The following is a 19,487-nucleotide window of genomic DNA, read 5'->3' as shown; positions in this document are numbered from 1 at the left end:
TTTTCCACATTCTCGACTGTGGACTATGACTACTTTTAAAGAGCAACATGCTTGAAGTCCCCAGTGTATCAAACTGTAGGAAAATAACTTAGAAAGAATATTTCTTACAAAATGTATCATTTCATACACGACAGAGACTCCTGTAGACATTTTTGCATTTTCTTCCACGTTAAAAACAAACAACCAGATGTGACGTAACAAAAGGGAGGCCCGCTGATTAAGGTTGTGTAAAACATTAATAAACATGGATCTACACACTACATCCTGATCAAATTCCTTCAAAACGCAGGCCTTCCAACCAAATATCAGCCGGGGACTTTTATTGTGATTAATTTATAGGAAATGAATTGTACTTTTAACTGCGCTTTAGCGGGGCTACATTTAGCCAGTGTCAGAGTCCCTCCTGTGATGTAATAAATAACGATGTAATGTTGAAATGTTGTTAGTGAAAACTGTCACTTTTTTCCTCTAACTTATTCTTCAACCATTATCAGACAAGGTTTAGTGTTAATGTAAAAAAAAGATTTAGCCTGCAAGTTGCTTTTAAATCCCTTTAAAGATGATTTATAAGGAAAATGTAACTAAGTTGTACAAACAAGTATTTGGCTAGTGCAATAGTCAGTTCAGCTCACCTCTGCTCCAAGTCATCGCTTTTCTCTGAGTTGTCAATGGAGCTGATGAAGAGGTTGATAAACCAGGTGAGGGAGTACTGGTACATAGGTTCAATGTTTGCCAGGTCAGCAATTGAGAAGAACAGGATAGCTGAATGCACAGCAATGGGTGTGTAGCCCATGCGAGTCTCATCAATCTTCTGCTCGGTCACCTCAGCCACAGCCTGCTTCTCTTGGATTTCATTGGCTAGCACTTTGGAGCAGGAGAGGATCTTGACAGCAGTCTCGTCCTCCAGGATGTTACCCTCGGAAGAGGAGAGCACCTTTAAGATTTTGTCTTCAATCTCCTTTAGTTGTCTGAGTAAAAAACAAAAGGACATATCAACATGTTAAGTTAACACTTTGAGTAAAAATAGATTTGATTTGATTAGTTGAAATTGTGAGCCTGGTGTGTGCTGCGGTACCTTTTGTTCTCCGCTCCTTGAAGGATGAGAGCCTGTTTCTCTTCCTCCAGGTCTGGCCTCTCTCGGGCAACCGCAATACCTAGTAGCTGGTCCTGGATGCCCTTCAGGGTGATCATGAAGTTCAGCAGGGTCACCTATAGTACATGAAATACAGACATACAGACATGTTTGTGTTTATGGATTGGAATGTGTTGCCCATCCCATGCTCTCTGGCCCTTGAGTAACATACTTTACAGTGCAGTGTTGATCATCTTTACTTTCATGCTGTTCTCCACACAAACCTCTGATCTAATCAATTCCAATAACCACTCAAGCCTTGGCAGAGTACAGGTAGGATGCATTTGCTTTATTTTTTTAAGCGAGAAGTGTTGCAGCTTGAGGTAAAGAAGTGTGTCTTTTACCACAGCCTCAGTCATTCTGCTCTGCACTTACCCGGAGGTTAAAAGCCTGTATCTGATATCTACTCTCTACCCTAATAAATGAGTGCACTTCTCCGGGGGCCTAATTCCATTTCTATTGATGCCGCGGACCCACTCAGCTGGTGGTAAATACTCAGAGCCAATATAAATCTCTGGTTAGTCCTTTATCACACATACACCCTCTTTCTACGCCTCTCTTTGTCCCCCGAGCTCCTTAAGGGCTGGTTCACTAGATGCTTGTCCTCTTGTATTTGAAACTATTGCATTTCAAACAAGGTTTAATGGCAATAATGGAAGCCTTATAGTGTACTGTACTGTGGGCAAAAAAGATTTAAGCAAAAAAGGGGGGGGGTTGGATTGTGAAAAATGAGTTGAATGAATCTAAAAGCTGCCCATAAAGTGCAGGGCCCATGCAAATAGATGCCTGAAATGTGATATTCAGTAATGCTTTCCAACCCCTCGCCTTCCTATAATGCAATTCTCTTTAATGCTTCTTTTCTAGGACATTTATTTCATTTATTTATATATTTTGGACCTCATTCTATTGGTACTGGAGAATGATGGTTCAGGGTGTTACTGGGGTAAAAAGACGCTGCTTTTCTGGGAATTAACAAAGAACAAAGAGCCCCATTTTCCTGTAGTGAGAAAGCAGGTGACTTGTGCAACGTAGATTTGTAATTTTGCAAGTGAGCTAAAAGCAAAACCACAAGTCTACAGGCACAGCAAGCAGATCTGTGAGGTTGTATTTGGTACAGAAGCTTGAGCTTAATGCTAATATTAGAATACCAACATGCAAAACTGAAAACACCTGGTCAGGCACATGATAATATTTAGTAGAATGATTTAATATGTAGCATGATAACAATTTCAGTATAGCATTTAAGCATACTAAGAGTTGTTGAATAGCACTTAACACAAAGAAAAGATCAGGCTGATGTCTTATATTTTCACGACATTTGGTCTTCTACAATGGTGTTAGTAAAATAAGAATATTACATTTTGAATGGAAATAGTGCAAGACAAGACAAAGTAGCAAGTTAAGTTAGCAAATGTCAGGCCTATCCATTGAAGTCAAGACAAATAGAAAAACACAAATGGTGGAAAAGGGATAAAACCATTATGAAAAAAAAGCCATGATGAATGTGAAAATCAGGCAGCAGGTGTCAAGATATTTTCCAGAAAAAATGAAAACTACAACATGATGGTAGCATTAAGGGAAAAGTCAGAAGATCCCCAGATGCCTAAGAATGAGTCTTCTGGGCATCACACAAGACAAACCAACACAAATATTTACAACACTAACCTATATCTATCTATTTCCATACTACTCACAATACTGACATGGAGGAATGACCAACTATCCATCCACAATTCGGCTAAAAACTCCCCAATTATGAAAAGCGCTACAGTAGCCCCTTGTGAAAAATGGCCTATAGCCACCAACACTTTTCAGGTTGCATGCCAGCAATAGAGAATATGGTGGTGTCCCATATATAGTAGCAAAGTTACACTTAAGAGACAATGAACTGCATTACTGAAAGGCAGTTCTATCAGTTGGCTTAACAATCACATGGGAGATGAAAACAAACAAGGTTGACTGTTGCTATTAGGTGAGATGAAAACAATACTTTAAAAGCAAAGAGATGCAGATGTCTGTGCGGGTTCCAGTGAGAGCCTTTATTCTATTACTGCCTTCTGTGTTGGCATCAGCTCTGTTGTGGAAGATACATTTAATCTTTGATGCAAAGGGATTGAAGGGTACTAGCTCCATCTGCATGGGACGATAGGTAGAGGAAGCAAGGAGGGTAGCACAGGGACCCTTTATACAATAGCGAAGGCATGTGGCTTCCACCAAAAACTGCTCTGAGAACACAGTCGTGACAAAAGCTGCATGCAGGCTCATGTACGGTATGTCTGTCCACCATATGGTCAGCTACATACATGTTGTGAGAACCAGTTTTGTGTGTCTCATAATAATGTGGTATCAAAACGACAGCACTCATTCCTCCTGTCATCCTGAAGAACCAAATTGGATTAAAATGGCCATTTTCCTTTTGATGCAGCAAGAATCCTTCAACTAAAGTGTATCTTATAGAATCCTCCAAGCTAATAATAAAATGTGCTTCCACAATGTGAAGCAAGTGAGAGCACTATGATATTAAAAAAATATAGCAGTGCCTGAAGCAGTTTTCCACTACTGTACCTTGACAGAAGTTTCAGGCAGGTAGTGTGGGTTCCGTAGCTTGGTAGTGATGTAAAAGCGAAAGTCTGGAGCATATTCAATGGTGGAGTCTCCGAGGCGGATACACATGGCACCCCCCTGTTTAAATGTCTGTCTCAGCAGCAGAGGCTCTAGGATAGGGTCCAGCTCTTCTCCCACATTCTCCAACAGCACTAAAAGAAAATGTTCAACATACATAAATATTTTCTTACTAGTAGAGACTGATTTCTTTCTGGACATTACCTACATCTCCTTATCCTCAGACATGTTCAATAAATCTTCTATGATAGGATCAATAACCTTTAATTTCTTGCATAATATAATCATTTCAGTTTGTTTTTTTTAATCTTTATTCTATAGTTTAGGTTAATAATGAATTGAGAACTTATAATTGCTTTGCTGCCTTCTAGATCTATGACAGCCTTAATTTTAGAATCAGGTCAGCTAATCAAGTGAGTTAATAATGTAATCAAACACTGGCCTCGGCAACTGCATTAGTTTTTCTTTGGCTTATCTTAGATTGTCACTTGTTCATTGTTAAACATTTTTTCCTTCTACAACGTACTCTAAAAGTTCCCTGTATATGTTCTACAGGTCATAAGTAGATCCTGCTGAGCCTGTACGAGATGTTTCATAGCAAAGGAAGCTCACATTCTTTAGAGAAACTGCTTTTTTGTGTGATTGTTATTCACTTAGTTTTCAGAATATAATACACAGAATAGTCTGCTGGACCCGTACTGTATGTTTTGCAGAGTTGTGCAAAACTTAAGAGAGCTAAACCATCAGCCTCTTTCAGCTCCCTTTGTTTTGCATTCAATAATACATTTCCATTAAAGCCCAGCAGCTCAATACCAAGAAATCACTGAAGCAAGTACAACATTACTAGTTTCAAATACCTTATTCCCATGGCATCAATATTAATGTGATTTCACATTAAGAATGATAATGCTGTTCCTGTGTTAAGAGCATTAGCACATCTATAATTGACACAATGCCTCAAGGTGTACACCAAGTTTGTATACAGCTTTCAGTGCCAAAGACAGCTGATGAACTTTCTCTCACACGATAGCTAACCCAATCAGGTCGTCCTCATCTTAATTGCTTTGGAGCATAAGTTGTCCTTACATGACATCTATATTGCTTATATTTGATTAAACAGCCCTATGTGCTATATCATATAATCCTAACATTTAACAGAGACATTTAAAAATGAAGAATACTAGCATGTAATCAAAATTGTAGGCTGGATACAGACAGCAAAGAAAAACTGTACTGTAAAAGAACCTGCTGTGGAGAGTGTAACTGTCTCTGGGGACTATTTTGCACACTGCAAGGACAAGCTACTCTCTGAACTGTTGGCACTGTGGTCTGTCTGTAAGAAAAGACCCAATGGCTGGCAGAGTAAGATCATTATTTAGATGTCTTTTTAATGGCTCTGTAGCTGCCTCTTGAAGCTCTTTCTCAATTTGCCTTAATAATCCTACGTGCCGATAAAAAGTCAAAGTAAATACACGCTGTAAAAGAAGCACAAATTTTAGTTACGGTAAATCTTGCCAAACATGAAAATATAACCGTGTTACAGGGCAGGATAAATTGTCAGTGCAAAAAACATAGTTTAGCTCTCCTGTGTTCTGTGTGTAATACAGTACAGATGCCAGTTTAGCAAAATACTGAAGCAATAGGTTTGAATTAATGTTAATATGAACATCTCACTCAGAAATACTGCACATATAAATCCTTCCTCAGCACAGCAAAGAACAAAGGAGGAAAACATCAAACCACTGCACAGCAATATATAGTCCTGGTGGTGAAGAGAGACCTCAGCAGGCAGTAATAAGAACTACAACAATGAGGGTCATGCACACACAAAAACAGAGACATCAACCCAGAGATATACTGAAGCTTACCTGGTGTGCCAAACTGGATGCAGTTCTCCAGAGTGCGCACAAAGTTGCCATCACTCAGTTTAATTATATTCAGGCTATTGGCCTTCTCCATGTTTTTCACCCACTTGTTGGCCTGGCCCTGGGGATCAATCATCAGAGGCCACCGCCTGGCGTTACTACAAAGGCAAACACACACACGAGCATTAGTGGGTGATAGAAATAGTCTCTTTGTCAGAGCAAGGAATCCTGTTACTGTTAACCATGACACATAAGAACAGTAGGGGGAATGTTAGAGGACAAGGATTGAGATGTAGAGAGATGCTGAGGAGGGAACATTCATTCTGAGCACAGTTAGGCAGCTCACAGTTGGGTAGCACACCAGGGGCCATATTGTGATTAAAAAGCAGTGTTGATACATCTTTTACACAAACAAGGTGATGTCTTGTCATATTACTTTTTTTCTGCACCTTCAGGTTGAATCAGACAATGTTTCTTTCAGGAAAGGCTACAAAGTCCTGTCATGCTGATAATTATAACCCATTGTAATACTGATACACAAGCAGTCAGAAACACACAATAGTGCTCTGTTAAAACACTGCAACCTATTTCTTATATACAGTGAGTATGTAAAAGAAGTAAAGCGACAAACCCTGACTCTTTAAAAAGCTTTTGAGACTCAGTTTTCAGGGCATCATGCCATTATGACATTTTAAGATGCTATGCAAATGCTGTCCAGATTTTTTTTTGCCATAACCATTTAAAGCAGTTTTATTAAGCATTGAACTGAACATTTTTTCTGAGTAGTAAAATATTAAGTTAGGAGGTGCTCAACATTTAACATTATGGGTAAGGAGGATAGAAAAATGTGGTTTGAGAGACCCACTGTGTGTGAATTAAACCCTTGGAAATACATCCTTAAGTACTATGTAAATAATGACCCTTTTTCGTTGGAAAGAATGCTTTGATAATGTAAAGCTAGTCTTTGACACTTACGAGATTATGATACCATTGTCTATGGAAAAGCTGTCTGATGGTAGGCCAGCAATGGTCCAAGCACGGATCTTTACTGGATCGCCCAGAGAGTTCATCAGAGACATGTTGGGTGAGCATGGGATCTCTCTGCTCTTACAAAGATTCATCCATTCCTCTGTTTGATCCTGGGTGGGAGTGAAACAAACAGATTTCATATTTCATGTTTAAAATCAAACAACCTGAAGTCAAATTAGAATACATTCTTGTGAATAACTCAGTTGTACACATGACTGTACAGGTCATGGACTTGTAAAAAGATTGATGACATCACAGCCCTCCTAAAATGAAGCCAAAACATTCAGAGCTACCACTGCTGTCTGGCTGAAGTATTAGTTATAAACTCAAAGCTAACAGCTGGAACAAACTACAAGGTCAAAACACACATGAAAATGTTTTTCTCAAATGTCTTTCTGTCTTTGTAGTCTTAATGTGCTGATTTATGTGTTCATTTTTCTGAGAAGTTAAGTTGGAATGAGTTATCTGATTCTCTAAAAGGGGTAAATTGCCATGACTGACAGATCTGTTGACAAATGTTCCTGCTCTTGCTGTGCGCACTGGATGAGCAGAGTAGAGCAGGAATGGCAAGAGGAAATGTAAGGAACGCTAACACAAGAGTTATTGCATTACATAACAGTAGGTGTCTGCTTCACACCGACGCAAGAATCTGTGCTGCTGTGGACATCTCCGACCAAAAGAATCGTTGTCTTGTTATATAAGTTAGATGTGTGTTTTGGTTTGCGGAATGGGCAAGATACCAAAAACTGCAGCAGGGTCTAATGCGTAACTCTGGCTCCAAACAAGGGGTGGTGGGGGTTTTGAGGATTAGGCTTTACTGTTGTACAATTGGAGGAGATAGAGATATGTCATCCATCTTTCTATTAAGTCAATTGCACAGATCCACAAAGACTGACTTTATCAAAACAAAGCTCAGGCTTATGTCAGCAAGCCCATTTAAAGAGTGAATTTTTACATAACACACATACATAACCGGTCCAATGCGTTCACACTCAAACACACTTGCATGACAAAAATACCCACTTCTCCCTCCTCCTGTTTGTTTTCCAGCATTACAATGGCCCTCCGTGTGACACAGTATAAAAGATGACCTTTAAACAATGGTTTGGTCCTAGAGATATTAGCCTCAGAAATAGCAAAAAGTGCCTGTTTACAGTCCACCAGCCTTCACTCATCCAATTGGCTTCTTGGGTCTGAACAAGTGCTGGGATTTGCATTGGTCACAGTGTGCCCAACAGAAAAAAACAATAGTCTCACAATGAATGAAAAAGTTCATTTATGAAGCCATGTCTCTGTATGAAAAATAACGTTATATTGGGGACTGATTTATAAAGCAGCATTTATACAGAAATGGTAGCGCAAACTGCTTAACCAACAAGTGAAGAAACATGAGAATCTATTAGGACAGGAATATATTTGAAAAGAAAATAATATATTGTGCAAATAAACCAAAACATTAAAGGAAAATATATATAAAAAGGCACCACCAAGATGTTAAAATTGAGAAGTAAGTTATCTTAATCGTCAAACAAAATATTTTCAAACACCAAGTATGAGTCCAGAGGGAAGAAGACACTTATTGTGAACCAAGTCAGCTTCAGTCCACCTCCACCTTTGCACTAACATCTCCCTCACCTTACCTGTCTGTAGCTGGAGGTGAAAGCTCCCAGGTAGGCCACAATGCCAGCTGATATAAGAATGTCTCCAGTCAGGTTATTGTAGAGCTCTCCCAGATTTAAAGCCATTTCACTCCAGCGTGTCTTCTCTCCACCCAGGCCTCCAATAAGCTGCTCAGCTCGCTCCAGCTTCTTACTGCACAGATCCACCTGGAGGACATCAGAGAATGAGGAGAGCAAACTTTTATTTCCTTGGGTTGTTTTTTGAAAGTTATGGAAGGCAGAGCAAGTTTGTGAAATTTCTCCCATTTTTTTGTGGTAAGTATTTGTTCTGTCAGTGACCCCAAATAGATGTTACTTATGTTTGCCTGGCTGTTAAATCAGGAGTATATTGACTGCTTTGGTATCTTTCTGATTTCTGGAAATGTAGTTTATTAATAATGATTGATCAATCCGAAAACTTCCAAATGAGAAAATCATTAAACAAACGTTTTAACTATCTACAATCAATCAAAGTTATACTAAACCTGATTCTCGAGTTCAGCTTTCTTGCTCTTGTTGGCATCCAAAGTCTCCTGAAGCTTTGCAAGTTTATCTTGTACTTCTTTGAGGGCAGCCTGCTTTTTGTGGAGACTCTCCATGGCCACTTTCAGCTTCCCCTCTGCCTGTGCCAGCTTCTCCTTCTTTGGAGCCACAACCTTGGCCACTCTAAAGGGCACACAAAGTATTTTGAATAATGTTTAAAGTAAACATTTACTTGGTAAAGATCCTCTTAAATACTGCAATTCCTTGAGGGAGATGCATGGACCGCCGTCCTCATTCATGCACGGCCTGCTCTGACCTCAACCTCAGCGGCATGGAAGTGTGGACAACAGGAAGGCGAGGAATACAAAGGAGAAATCCTTCCTGCATATTAACCCATATGCACTTTTGTAAAGCGTCTCGAGATAACACTTGTTATGAATTGGCACTATACTGGACATACACATTTCAGCAAGGAGTGGAATGTCAATACAGATTATGGTGACAACATTATCAAAACACATTAAACCATTGAATAAGGAATATAGCTTTGGTCATCTTAACACTATATACTTTATTATCGGCACATCCCTAAGTAAAATGAAAAGAGAATCAGAGACAATCATGTACTAACTTTGATCAAATTCTCTGTTTTGGAAATGTAATAGTTGCAGTTTATTGTAAATGTGTCCCTCGTTTGTCCTTTAACTGATCAAATTCTCTAACTTTATGAAGACTATTATATAATTCATAGCATAAGATTATCTATTATACTAAAACAGCCATGCCGTATAGTGTTGTTATTAATCGTTATGGATGTAAGTGGAAATGGGACTGGTGTTAACATTTATTGGGTATGTTTGATTATAGTTTTTATAAACGAGGGTAACATTTCAGTTTGTCAGAGCACAATGGATGTGAGTCTTTCCCCTTTAAATGATCTGCAACTTGATTTGTCTTTATATATTAATAACTTGGTACTTATCATAAGCATTGTTCTCTTGTACCAGAGAAATTATTACTCCTTTGAAGTTGGCAGTAACCAAGCTTCATGTTTCTAGATGGATAAAAAGCACTCAAGCGTTGAGAATATGCATTAATTTTTATAACAGAGAGCAAAGATGGAGAAGAACATTACTTACTTGTCATACTTGTCCATGGCACAGACCCACTTACACATGCCTTCAGCTGCAGTGGATGCAGTTCGAATCTTCTCTGGTACAAAGTCTGGGTTGGTGATGTACTTGTTGCGGATGATGGTCATGTAACTTGGTTGGATGTTGTCCTTGTCATACTTGTGAAGGCTTTGGAGAAACTTCATGTCTCCCAGGAGCTTTTTTGCTGGGCCCCAAAAGTCCTCCACTTTTTTACCAGAGCCTGAAGGGTCAGGAATTTGATCGGGCTTGATGCCTTTGAGAATGCAGATTGCCTCCATCACCAGCTTAACAGCTGTGGGAGGGCTTTTCATGGACTTTACCACTGTGATATCCTGCACATAAAAAAAACCCCACATCAATTGATCTTCCCTTCTTCAATATTATATTCCAGTGCACATGACCCAGATCTAAAGGCAGCATTTTTCATGAAGACAATAAAAAAAATGTCTACCTGATTGGTGAGAGTATTCAACGCAGCCAAGGCTGACTCCAGGATAGGCATAGCTACAGCAAGGTCGGCATCACACTCATCCTTGATGGCTTTAGCAGCCATGGCTTGTTCATTAGCCACGGCCTCATCCTCCTTCACCACTTTCTCTGTCTTAGCCACCTCCACAGATTCATGCTCTATAACCACCATCATCTCATCCACCTCCTTGCTGGCAACACGCAGCTGTGGCTGTAGAGCCTCCAGCTCAACTTGCATAGTGGCCACCTGGTCAGCTGCTGACTCCAACTTCTCCAGGCCAACCTCATAACGACGTTTCATCTTCATCACCTTACTGCCCCATAGATAAAAACAGATAATGAAGAAATGCTTTTTATGCATGGAAACAAAAGTTTTTCAATTCCAGCTCTTGAACAATGGCCCAGATTCATGTTTTTTTTTAATCTTTAATGTCATCCTTATGTAATCAAAACATTTGATATCACAATGTTAATGTTAACAGTTATTCTTAAATTCAACTTACGCCCTTTTCGTCTTCAGCAAGGCTTTAAAGGTTGAAATGAGTTCAAGGTACGAGGTTGGGGTGACATAGTTGTGACGCTGTAACTCTGTCAAAAAGCGATTTGATAGTTCAATCGTTGAGGTGTGGAAGCTCTTGCACATGGTGATGCAGCCTTCTCTGGACTCATCTGTCATCTCAACGTCTTCCAGGAAGCGACAGGCCACTGCTTGTAGGGCATCCGCAGGCCAAGACTGATAAGGAAGGAAACATATGCTACTTCCACAGTGCATTTGTATTTACATTTCTGCTATAGTTTCCTTGCGATGTCATCAGTTACAATTGAAGGGAACCACAATAAAGAATTCGACCCTTATGATGATCCACTAACATAAAATATTACATATTATGTTTTAATTAGAAACCATATAATTAAAAGATAATATGTAACATATATCCAGCCACCTTAACCCTCTGCATCTTCATGCAACCTGCAACATGCTCCAACATACAAACCTGAAACCAGTTAATGGTGCAGCAGTTAATGAGGGCAGGGAAACGTCTCAAACGGTTCCTAAAGGCGTCTCCGATGGGACTCATGGCCAACACCACATGAAGCTGTGTGCGACAGCGCTCTACAAACATGTTGAAAAGAGCCAGGGGGCTGCCATCCGTCTGTTTGTCACGATCACGTTGCCGGTCCAACACACGCATTCGCTCGCAGATCTCCTGCTTCTCATCGACTGCAAATAGGTTAGGAACCTGAAAGCAAGCAAAAGATAATAGGCTGGTCTGTGTTTGAGTACTGATGAAAGAAATAGAAAATCATTCCACCTTTTCTCCCTGCATATCTTCTTAATCTTATCAATATACAGTATGTCTTATATTACATATTTATTATATCTCATTTACATGCTGTAATTGTCAAACCATTGTTTTCACAAACATACACACTTCTTTTTTTACTATTAGTGTTATATACAGTTCAGCCAACCTTCATTCACTCATCAATCTTCCTATCAGATTAAATGTTTTCTACACCTAGACTCATCCAGCAGGCACCTTCAACCCCACCTCCACCTCCCACTTTACCTCCCCAGTGTTGAGAAGGTTCCCAATGTCCTCCAGAAATGACTCCATTTTGATTTGAGTGTCTGTGAAGAGGAAAACGCCATGAGCTTCACCCTGCGTGGACTTCCTCATGATCAGCTTCAGGTCATCATGCCACTCAGTGGTTCCATAGGTTTTAGAGATTTCCACCTGGAAAAGTTCTGCCTCTGCCATGTAGGCAGCCAAGCGGGTGAGGGACTGGCGCCCGCTCCCACCTACACCCACCAACAGGGAATGGCCACTTGGCTGCTTGAGGATGCGGGAAATGCGGCACACATGTTCAATGGCAAAACGGAAAAGAACCAGATTCATGGGCGCTTTGCTAATGTTGTTGTACTCCTCCAGGTGTGACTCCACAACCTGTCGGAGCTGATCCAAATTGTTCACCTCCCGATAGTTGCGGTCCTCACCCTTGGGGTCATGAAAATCACAAAACATGAGGCTGCGCAGGTCGTCCTCAGTCACCTTTCCATCACTGTCCTGGTCAAGATGCTTGAAGAGCTGATGGAAGTTTTCTTTCATGTGAGTTTGAAACACAACCTGTAAATAGCTTACAAGCCAGGACCGATCTTTGTCATGAACCAGTCGATCACAGTATACTCTCAGGACCTGAGGATCAAAGAGACAAATTTGAAGTGAGTGTGAGGGAGAAAGAGAGATAGGGATGGAAACACACATCTTTTTGTCCTATTTTAGTTGCATGTTTAGGGCCCTTCTGTAACACAGCTGTCAGGTATTTTCCACTATTTGTTGTGCTCAACATTACCTCATGCACCCACAGGCGTTTGATGGCAGATGGTTCATCTGCAGTTTCTGGTCGAGACAGGCAGATGCCCTGGATGACTCGGGAGACATCACGCAGATTGAACAAGTAATGGGACTTTGCGGGGGTTGGGAGCAGGTTCTTGGTGGCCTCTTGGTACACAGACATGGTGCTATTGACAATCTGAGAGGTCAGAACTCCAAATGACTTGGGGAAAGAGAACCTGTGGATGACATGGTTGACTCATTGGTAAAGTGTCATTCAGAGTACTGCCTTCAACTTCGTTGGGAAATTGAATGTTTTTCATGTAAAAAAAAAACAAAGCACACTAAATACTTGATTACATTTATTTGGTCAGAGATTTTTTTTAATCAAAAGCATTATAGTATTCAAAAAAAAACAAACTGAAACCTGACAAAGTGTGAAATTGCTATCTTGTTAGAATGCAAATTACAGTTGTGTTTGCAGAAGTGGCTGGGTAGATTTGAAACCTATCCAACAGATTTGATTGCCTTAGGACGTTTGGTCTCAGAAGTAAACACTGTAGCAGTGTAATAAGAGAGGAGCAAAAAGAACACCTCTAATCCTCTTATAAAGCAACCAAATGCTTAAAGTCGGTTCATATGAATTCACCCGCATAAGCATATGTACAGCACTGTATATCTAGATGCCTAGGGATTCATAAAAGTAACATAATACATGTAATAATTTATAATTAACATTAACATGATAATTACTGGTACAATTCATTATTTTGATAACAGTCAGGGGATAATACCCAAGGACAAAAAGCATTGTCTGTGTGACAGAGAAGCCTTAGTAAAAGTAGTGTAGTGCTTCTGTTTTGGAGCTTCAACATTAAATTATTGGGTGTCAATTTGGGAAACCCCCTCAAAAATTGTCAATTGATGTAGCAGTAGTAGTTACCGAATAGTGAAATGCCAGTCTATGATCCTGGAGAAGATTGTATACATGGTCTTCTCATCAAAATCATTAATGGTGATCGTGTTGAAGTGGCGCAGGTACCGAGGCGTGACAGGGTTTCGCCCTCCACCTGAGAAACAAGCAGAACAAAATAATGAAAACGAGAAATCTGAAAAAATGAAGAAACTTGTCACAGGTATCCTTCAACTCACTTTTTCTAGTACCCCGTATTTCTGGTGCAAAGTGACTATTTTTCAGTATTTAAAAATGTAGTGGTCTATTTGAACTCTTTATTAGCTGAAGACAACTTTACCCACTAGTGGGCCTTACAGCTCTTTCTTTTTTATTCTGTTGTTAAACACAGCTACACATCTATCATTTTAGTTTTTAGATGAATTCAATGATTCAAAGATAACGCTACAGCCATGACATTTATCAGAAATGTAATGCAATTGCTACATATTGGTCTTGTAAGTTTACAGTGGCACATTTGCAGCAACTACTTTAACTTAGTATCATGAACACAGAGGGTCACCAAAGTTGAAGATGGTTAGGGTGCTTTACTTTCACATTTACCAAAAGATGTTATAGCATTCCAAATATTTCATATCAGTAAAAATGGGCATCTCAATTGTTTTCTTTGGAGTGGGCTCAGTGGTTGTGATGGCCATAGGGCAGCACTGTAGTAAAGTGAAACAACTGTCAGCACAGGCATCATGAACTAACACTATAGCAGTGCTAGCATAACCCTTTTCGTCTTGCAGCTGTCCCTTCTCACCGCCTCAGTGGACAGAGCCGTTTCATGTTTACACTGGTAGTGTTAGTGGAGATGGATGTGGTAAACATTTGCTATCTGTAGGCATTTAAAGTTAATAACAAGCTCCAAAAAACAGCAGCTTGGGGTTTGTGGCGTTGACTGGCCAACACTTCAGCAGCAGTTAAGAGACAGAGGGACACAAATATTCACTTTACCCACCTAACAGCCAGTCCCCTCTCAACCAATACAGAATGATAGAATATCATGGCGGTAACAATATGGTCTGATACACTCTTTGGTACCACAGCTGCTACTTACCAGGTGGTCCCATAGCACATATGACCTGGATATCCACCAGTTTGATCATAGAGCAGTCCTTCATGTCATACCAGTTCCAGTGGTCCAGCCACTGGCGCAGCAGCTCAACAGGCGGCTGGGCACCATAAACCTCCCTGGCTGGCATGTTCACATCATCCACAAAGACCACCTAATAAGATATAAGAGGAATGTACTTTCCATAAAAGGACTGATATTTAGACAAGGCATTTGAAACTTTACACCAACTTGATTTGAATGACTTCACTGATATGAGAGCAAAGAAAAACAAACAGCAAACATAATCAGAACATCATAAAGAGACTTTACCATTTTCTTCCCCACAGGAGGACCAAACAGTCCTTTGCGCCGCTTATCCAGCTTGGACATGATAATGTTTTGAGTCTGGGCAGCTGTAGTCTGGGCCGAAAAGTTGATGAATAATGGACTGTACACGTCCTTCTGCAGCTGATTCAATAGGAAGTCCTGGGCAAGATATAACCAAAGATGAACACATGTTATCCTCAAATCTGCTGGTTTGGAAGTTTATTCCATATTGGGCATTATCACTTTTATTATGTTCATATATACATCACATAAATGGAGACAAACTGAACAAATAATGGCGTATATTACCAAGTAACATCTTGTAATAAGTATTGTGTATTCAAAATAAATGCACCATAAATATACATTCTTATTTTTCTCACAATACTATTTTAACTACTACTGATACATTATCTTGGCCAAATGTCATCCTGTTGTACAATGACATCTGAGGAACAGATTTTGGTGTACATAGCGTGTATACTCTTATTATATCATATGTTTTTTACCATTTTATGGCACCCTGTATTTTAAAAAATGCCACTTGTTTCTTATAATTGTTTTTTTCTCTCATTTTGTGAGCGGTTTCAAAAAGTGAATTTCCCCTATGGTGGGTATCAATGAGACTTATCTTTTATGATCTAGAAGAAGAAGTAGTGTTAGTTGACTACTTCATTAGATAAAAACTGAGGGTAAATGAATCCCAGAAAATAAAATTCAAGAAAAGGTCTGCGGTCAAAGCATTTTTGATTTTGCACAAAGGTTTACAGATGGCCATTTCACCAAATGCTAAAAGAGGCTTTTATGAAATGCCATTTTGAAAAAATACCTGTTTGGACAAATGGCTTTTTGTTGCTATAAACAGAAAACATCTCTTTGATCATGGCGCTCTTATGATGCACCATTTGTTTATGGTGCATCATCCACTGTTCATGCACACATAGGTAATACACATGCTTGTGAAATTATTTGAGCCATGACTGTTTTAATGAAGCATTTATGTGGCAAATCTGAACTCCTGGATGGCATTGACAGTGTCCGTGGCCCCTTAGCCTCCCACAGTCGCCTTTCTGTCAACAAATCTGGCAGTGATTTTTGACAGCTCCTTTGAATGTGACAAACAGATGAATTCGGCTGTCAAGGCCAGCTTTTTTCCAGCTTGGACTTTTTGGAAAGGTAAAGCCTTATCTTCCCACAGATGAGAGAGTTATCCACATGTTTATTACATCTCGTTTAGACTGATGTAACTCTCTGTATATTGGTGTGGTCAGTCGTCTCTTCGTCGCTTGCAGCTGTTCCACAATGCAGCTGCATGTTTTCTGACTGGGTAGAGACAACATGACCACTTTTCTTTACTCGTGTACTAGCTTCTCTCCACTGGCTTCCTGTCAGCTTCAGGGTCCAGTTTAAGATTCTATGACTTGTTTTTAAAATTTGACATGGGTTGGCACCGTCTTGTTTATTTGAGCTGTTGCACCAACATGCTCTAGTCAGAGCACTGTGGTTAACAGACCAGATGCTCAGATGTCCCAAAATGCAGGCAAACAACTGGAGGTGACAAAGCCTTAGCTGCTACAAATTTGTGTAACTACCTGTGTACATCAGAACTGCTTCATGCATTTCAAAATGTTAAATGGCTGCTTAAGACAAACTTATTTGCGTTGGCTTTTAATACAAGTTGAGCTTGACATTTATGCACTCATTTATTTTGTTTTTTATTGGGTCATTTATTGTACTGTTTTTTACTCGTTTTATTCCCATTTGTCCTTTGATATTGTTTATTACCCTGTACAGCATGTTGGTCAACTGTTTTTTTTGTTAAATGTGCTATATGAGCAAACTTTGAGTTGACTTGCACAGAACTTTTGAATGATCACAAGGTGCATCATCATCTTCCTCTAATTATAAACATGCAGCACAGCCTCTCTCCATGTCTCTTGGCCCTGGATCAGACTGGGGCGGGTGAAGGAGCCTTGGGTACAGCTGTTTGGTGTGGGCAACAAGCCAGTAATATACTTATGGTCTCCATTCTGGAGCTTCTTTAACTCTGGACAGATTTTTGATTCAGCCACGGTCTGCTAGTTGCAACATGGGACAGAGCAGCTCTACCACACAGACAGGCAGGAAATAGAGAACAGGGCAGGCTCCCAAGTGAGATGATCTCTATTCACCTCTGAGTCTCAAGTTTGAGCACACTAATGGAAGAACTAATGAAGCACAGGGAAGGAGGGGGGATTAGTCCTTGATATAAATAGCTGAAGGTCTGCTGAGGAGATGCTCGGTATTCCTCTAAGGTGGCCGTTTCACACCTGGTGCCTTTAGCTGTGTAGCCTCCAAATGATTTGTTTGATCGGACACTTATTCTAGTTTCCCTGTGCTGGGTCTACACTCTTCAGAAATACATGTCTTTCCATCCTACAAAATTATATCATGAGTATTAAAGACACTTTATCTAGATGAGATAACATACTGATCAAGAACAAGACTAACAATTATAAATAATAATGATAAAGTTATTCCCAACATATGAACAATAATGCAGCAACAATGACCCAGTGTTACATTTTCATGTATCAGGAAAGAAAAGTCAAAAATTTCATGTACTACTTTTTAAGGCTTACCGTAGCTCAACTCTAAACCATGTTCAAAGTAGTCCGGAAACTTGCCATGAGAAATATGCCATTTTTTTGTGTATTTAACTAATAAAATAAGTAGACTGGCTTAAGCACATGCTTGTTATATGAGCACCATGTCTGCAACTGCCAATGAGCTAACAGGGACATGCAGGCAAGGTTTTTCTCATTACTACTATTTACTGGTTCAACAGTAGGAAGGTGCCAAGAAACACATCAAGTACTAATAAACATATGGAGAAGACTGCCGTGGTAAACTGGCATCCACTGCTATATTTAACAGTGCTGTTACCCTCACTGATAACAGCGTCAAATATTGTCCATTATTGGCAATTAAGACGAGTTACCCCTTACTGAACCTTGCTTGAAAGAAGTAGTGGCTAAGGAAAACTGCTGTAGATTGTGCATGAGAATTACACTTGAATTCGGTTCTGTTCTGCAAAATGTTAAATACCCTCGTCCACTCAAAATAATGCATGAATAGAAATGTTTTAATCTGGGGACTCACTGTAATGTAGACACTCTTGCCAGTACCAGTGGGGCCGATGAAAATAGTGGGCTTCTGGTGGTTGACAAGGAGCTCCATCAGTGCCATGTATCGTACTGTGTTCTCAGTGGGAACGATGATCTCATTGAACTGCATGTCTTTGCCTATGGAGGGCGCAGCCTTTAGCTCGTCTGTCCACAACTCCCACCTGCCTGGACCCTGAAGTCAAGGGTAAAAGTCAAGGAAAGAAGTCAGGGTAAAAGAACGGTAACTGTGCTGGCATTCAACCAAAACACACTAAGGGGCCCATCTAACATTTGACACAGAATATCCAGTCCTTGAAGACACACAAATAGAATTTGCTATTTTGAGAAATGTCCAATATACAGACATAACAACCAAGTAAAGTAATAATACATCAATAGTTAATGTATCTGAACTAAACTTTTGTCTGTGTTTATATACACAATTATTTGTAATCTTTAAATTTGTATCTTTACTATGACCAAGATATTTTGTTAAATTCATGAAAGTCTTCTACACGTCATTCTGAGATACAAAAGGCAGTTACCGTAAGTGCTCCTAGCTGCACAATGACCAGCAGCTATCCTACCTCTTTAATGAAGCGATACTGGTAGACTGTTCCCTCTTTAGGCAGGGGAACAATGAGCTGTTTAGGTGGAGCCTCGACATTGACAAGAAGACCATGGCAAGCTTGGGTCTCCTCACTTAAAGGACCATTCAAGATTTCCCTCACTACCGCATCAAATTTGTTGCGGCCTGAATCATCACAGCTGGCGCCGACTGACCACACCAGGCAGAACACAAAGATGCCCTGCGTAAAAGCCCAAGACAACCATCAATGTTTTTAATGGCAGTGGCAGATGAATAACAGACTACAGAAATAGAAGAAGCAAAAGTAAAACTTAAAAATATACTGTATATATGCAGACTCAAAAATGTCATTGTGCCCAAAAGGTTTGCAATTATTGAACTAATTAAAATGAACAACAACCATGTGAATGCTTCAACCAGCGTTCAAATCATTGTATGAGACAAACACTCAAGGAGAGATGTCTTTGTTGGAAGAAACAGCAGGAATACAGTCGGAATTGGAAATTGCATATCATGTGGCTTAGCAGCCTCATGATAGCTCCTGCTGTTAATAGGCTGATTAATTCAACACTTTGATAATGACTGGCTGAGAAGCATGGGAGAGAGGGTTGAAAGGCATTCATCAGTGCAGTGTGCCACAGGGGGATAATAGCAGTGCATTCAAAA

The 19,487-nt window shown here is 39.9% G+C and overlaps 1 protein-coding gene across 1 annotated transcript in view; it reads right to left on the bottom strand.

Annotated features, from left to right (window-relative positions):
* Window positions 1-19,487, bottom strand: part of dnah7 (dynein, axonemal, heavy chain 7) — a 79,747-nt gene that overhangs the window by 22,853 nt on the left and 37,407 nt on the right. Inside the window, exons 35-52 of the mRNA XM_065962404.1 lie at window positions 18,820-19,041; window positions 18,228-18,425; window positions 15,090-15,245; window positions 14,763-14,931; window positions 13,691-13,817; window positions 12,767-12,986; window positions 11,983-12,609; window positions 11,407-11,652; window positions 10,915-11,144; window positions 10,395-10,725; window positions 9,929-10,275; window positions 8,792-8,972; window positions 8,289-8,474; window positions 6,595-6,758; window positions 5,623-5,777; window positions 3,698-3,888; window positions 1,076-1,209; window positions 633-968 (exon numbers count right to left, since the gene is read on the bottom strand). Coding sequence (XP_065818476.1) covers window positions 633-968; window positions 1,076-1,209; window positions 3,698-3,888; window positions 5,623-5,777; window positions 6,595-6,758; window positions 8,289-8,474; window positions 8,792-8,972; window positions 9,929-10,275; window positions 10,395-10,725; window positions 10,915-11,144; window positions 11,407-11,652; window positions 11,983-12,609; window positions 12,767-12,986; window positions 13,691-13,817; window positions 14,763-14,931; window positions 15,090-15,245; window positions 18,228-18,425; window positions 18,820-19,041 — 4,220 coding nt within the window. The remainder of the gene's footprint in view (window positions 1-632; window positions 969-1,075; window positions 1,210-3,697; window positions 3,889-5,622; window positions 5,778-6,594; window positions 6,759-8,288; window positions 8,475-8,791; window positions 8,973-9,928; window positions 10,276-10,394; window positions 10,726-10,914; window positions 11,145-11,406; window positions 11,653-11,982; window positions 12,610-12,766; window positions 12,987-13,690; window positions 13,818-14,762; window positions 14,932-15,089; window positions 15,246-18,227; window positions 18,426-18,819; window positions 19,042-19,487) is intronic.

This window comes from Labrus bergylta, chromosome 13 (genome assembly GCF_963930695.1).
Source record: "Labrus bergylta chromosome 13, fLabBer1.1, whole genome shotgun sequence".
Lineage (NCBI taxonomy): Eukaryota > Metazoa > Chordata > Actinopteri > Labriformes > Labridae > Labrus > Labrus bergylta.
Note: the sequence above shows the minus strand (reverse complement) of the source record. Positions and strands in the feature narration are given on the sequence as shown.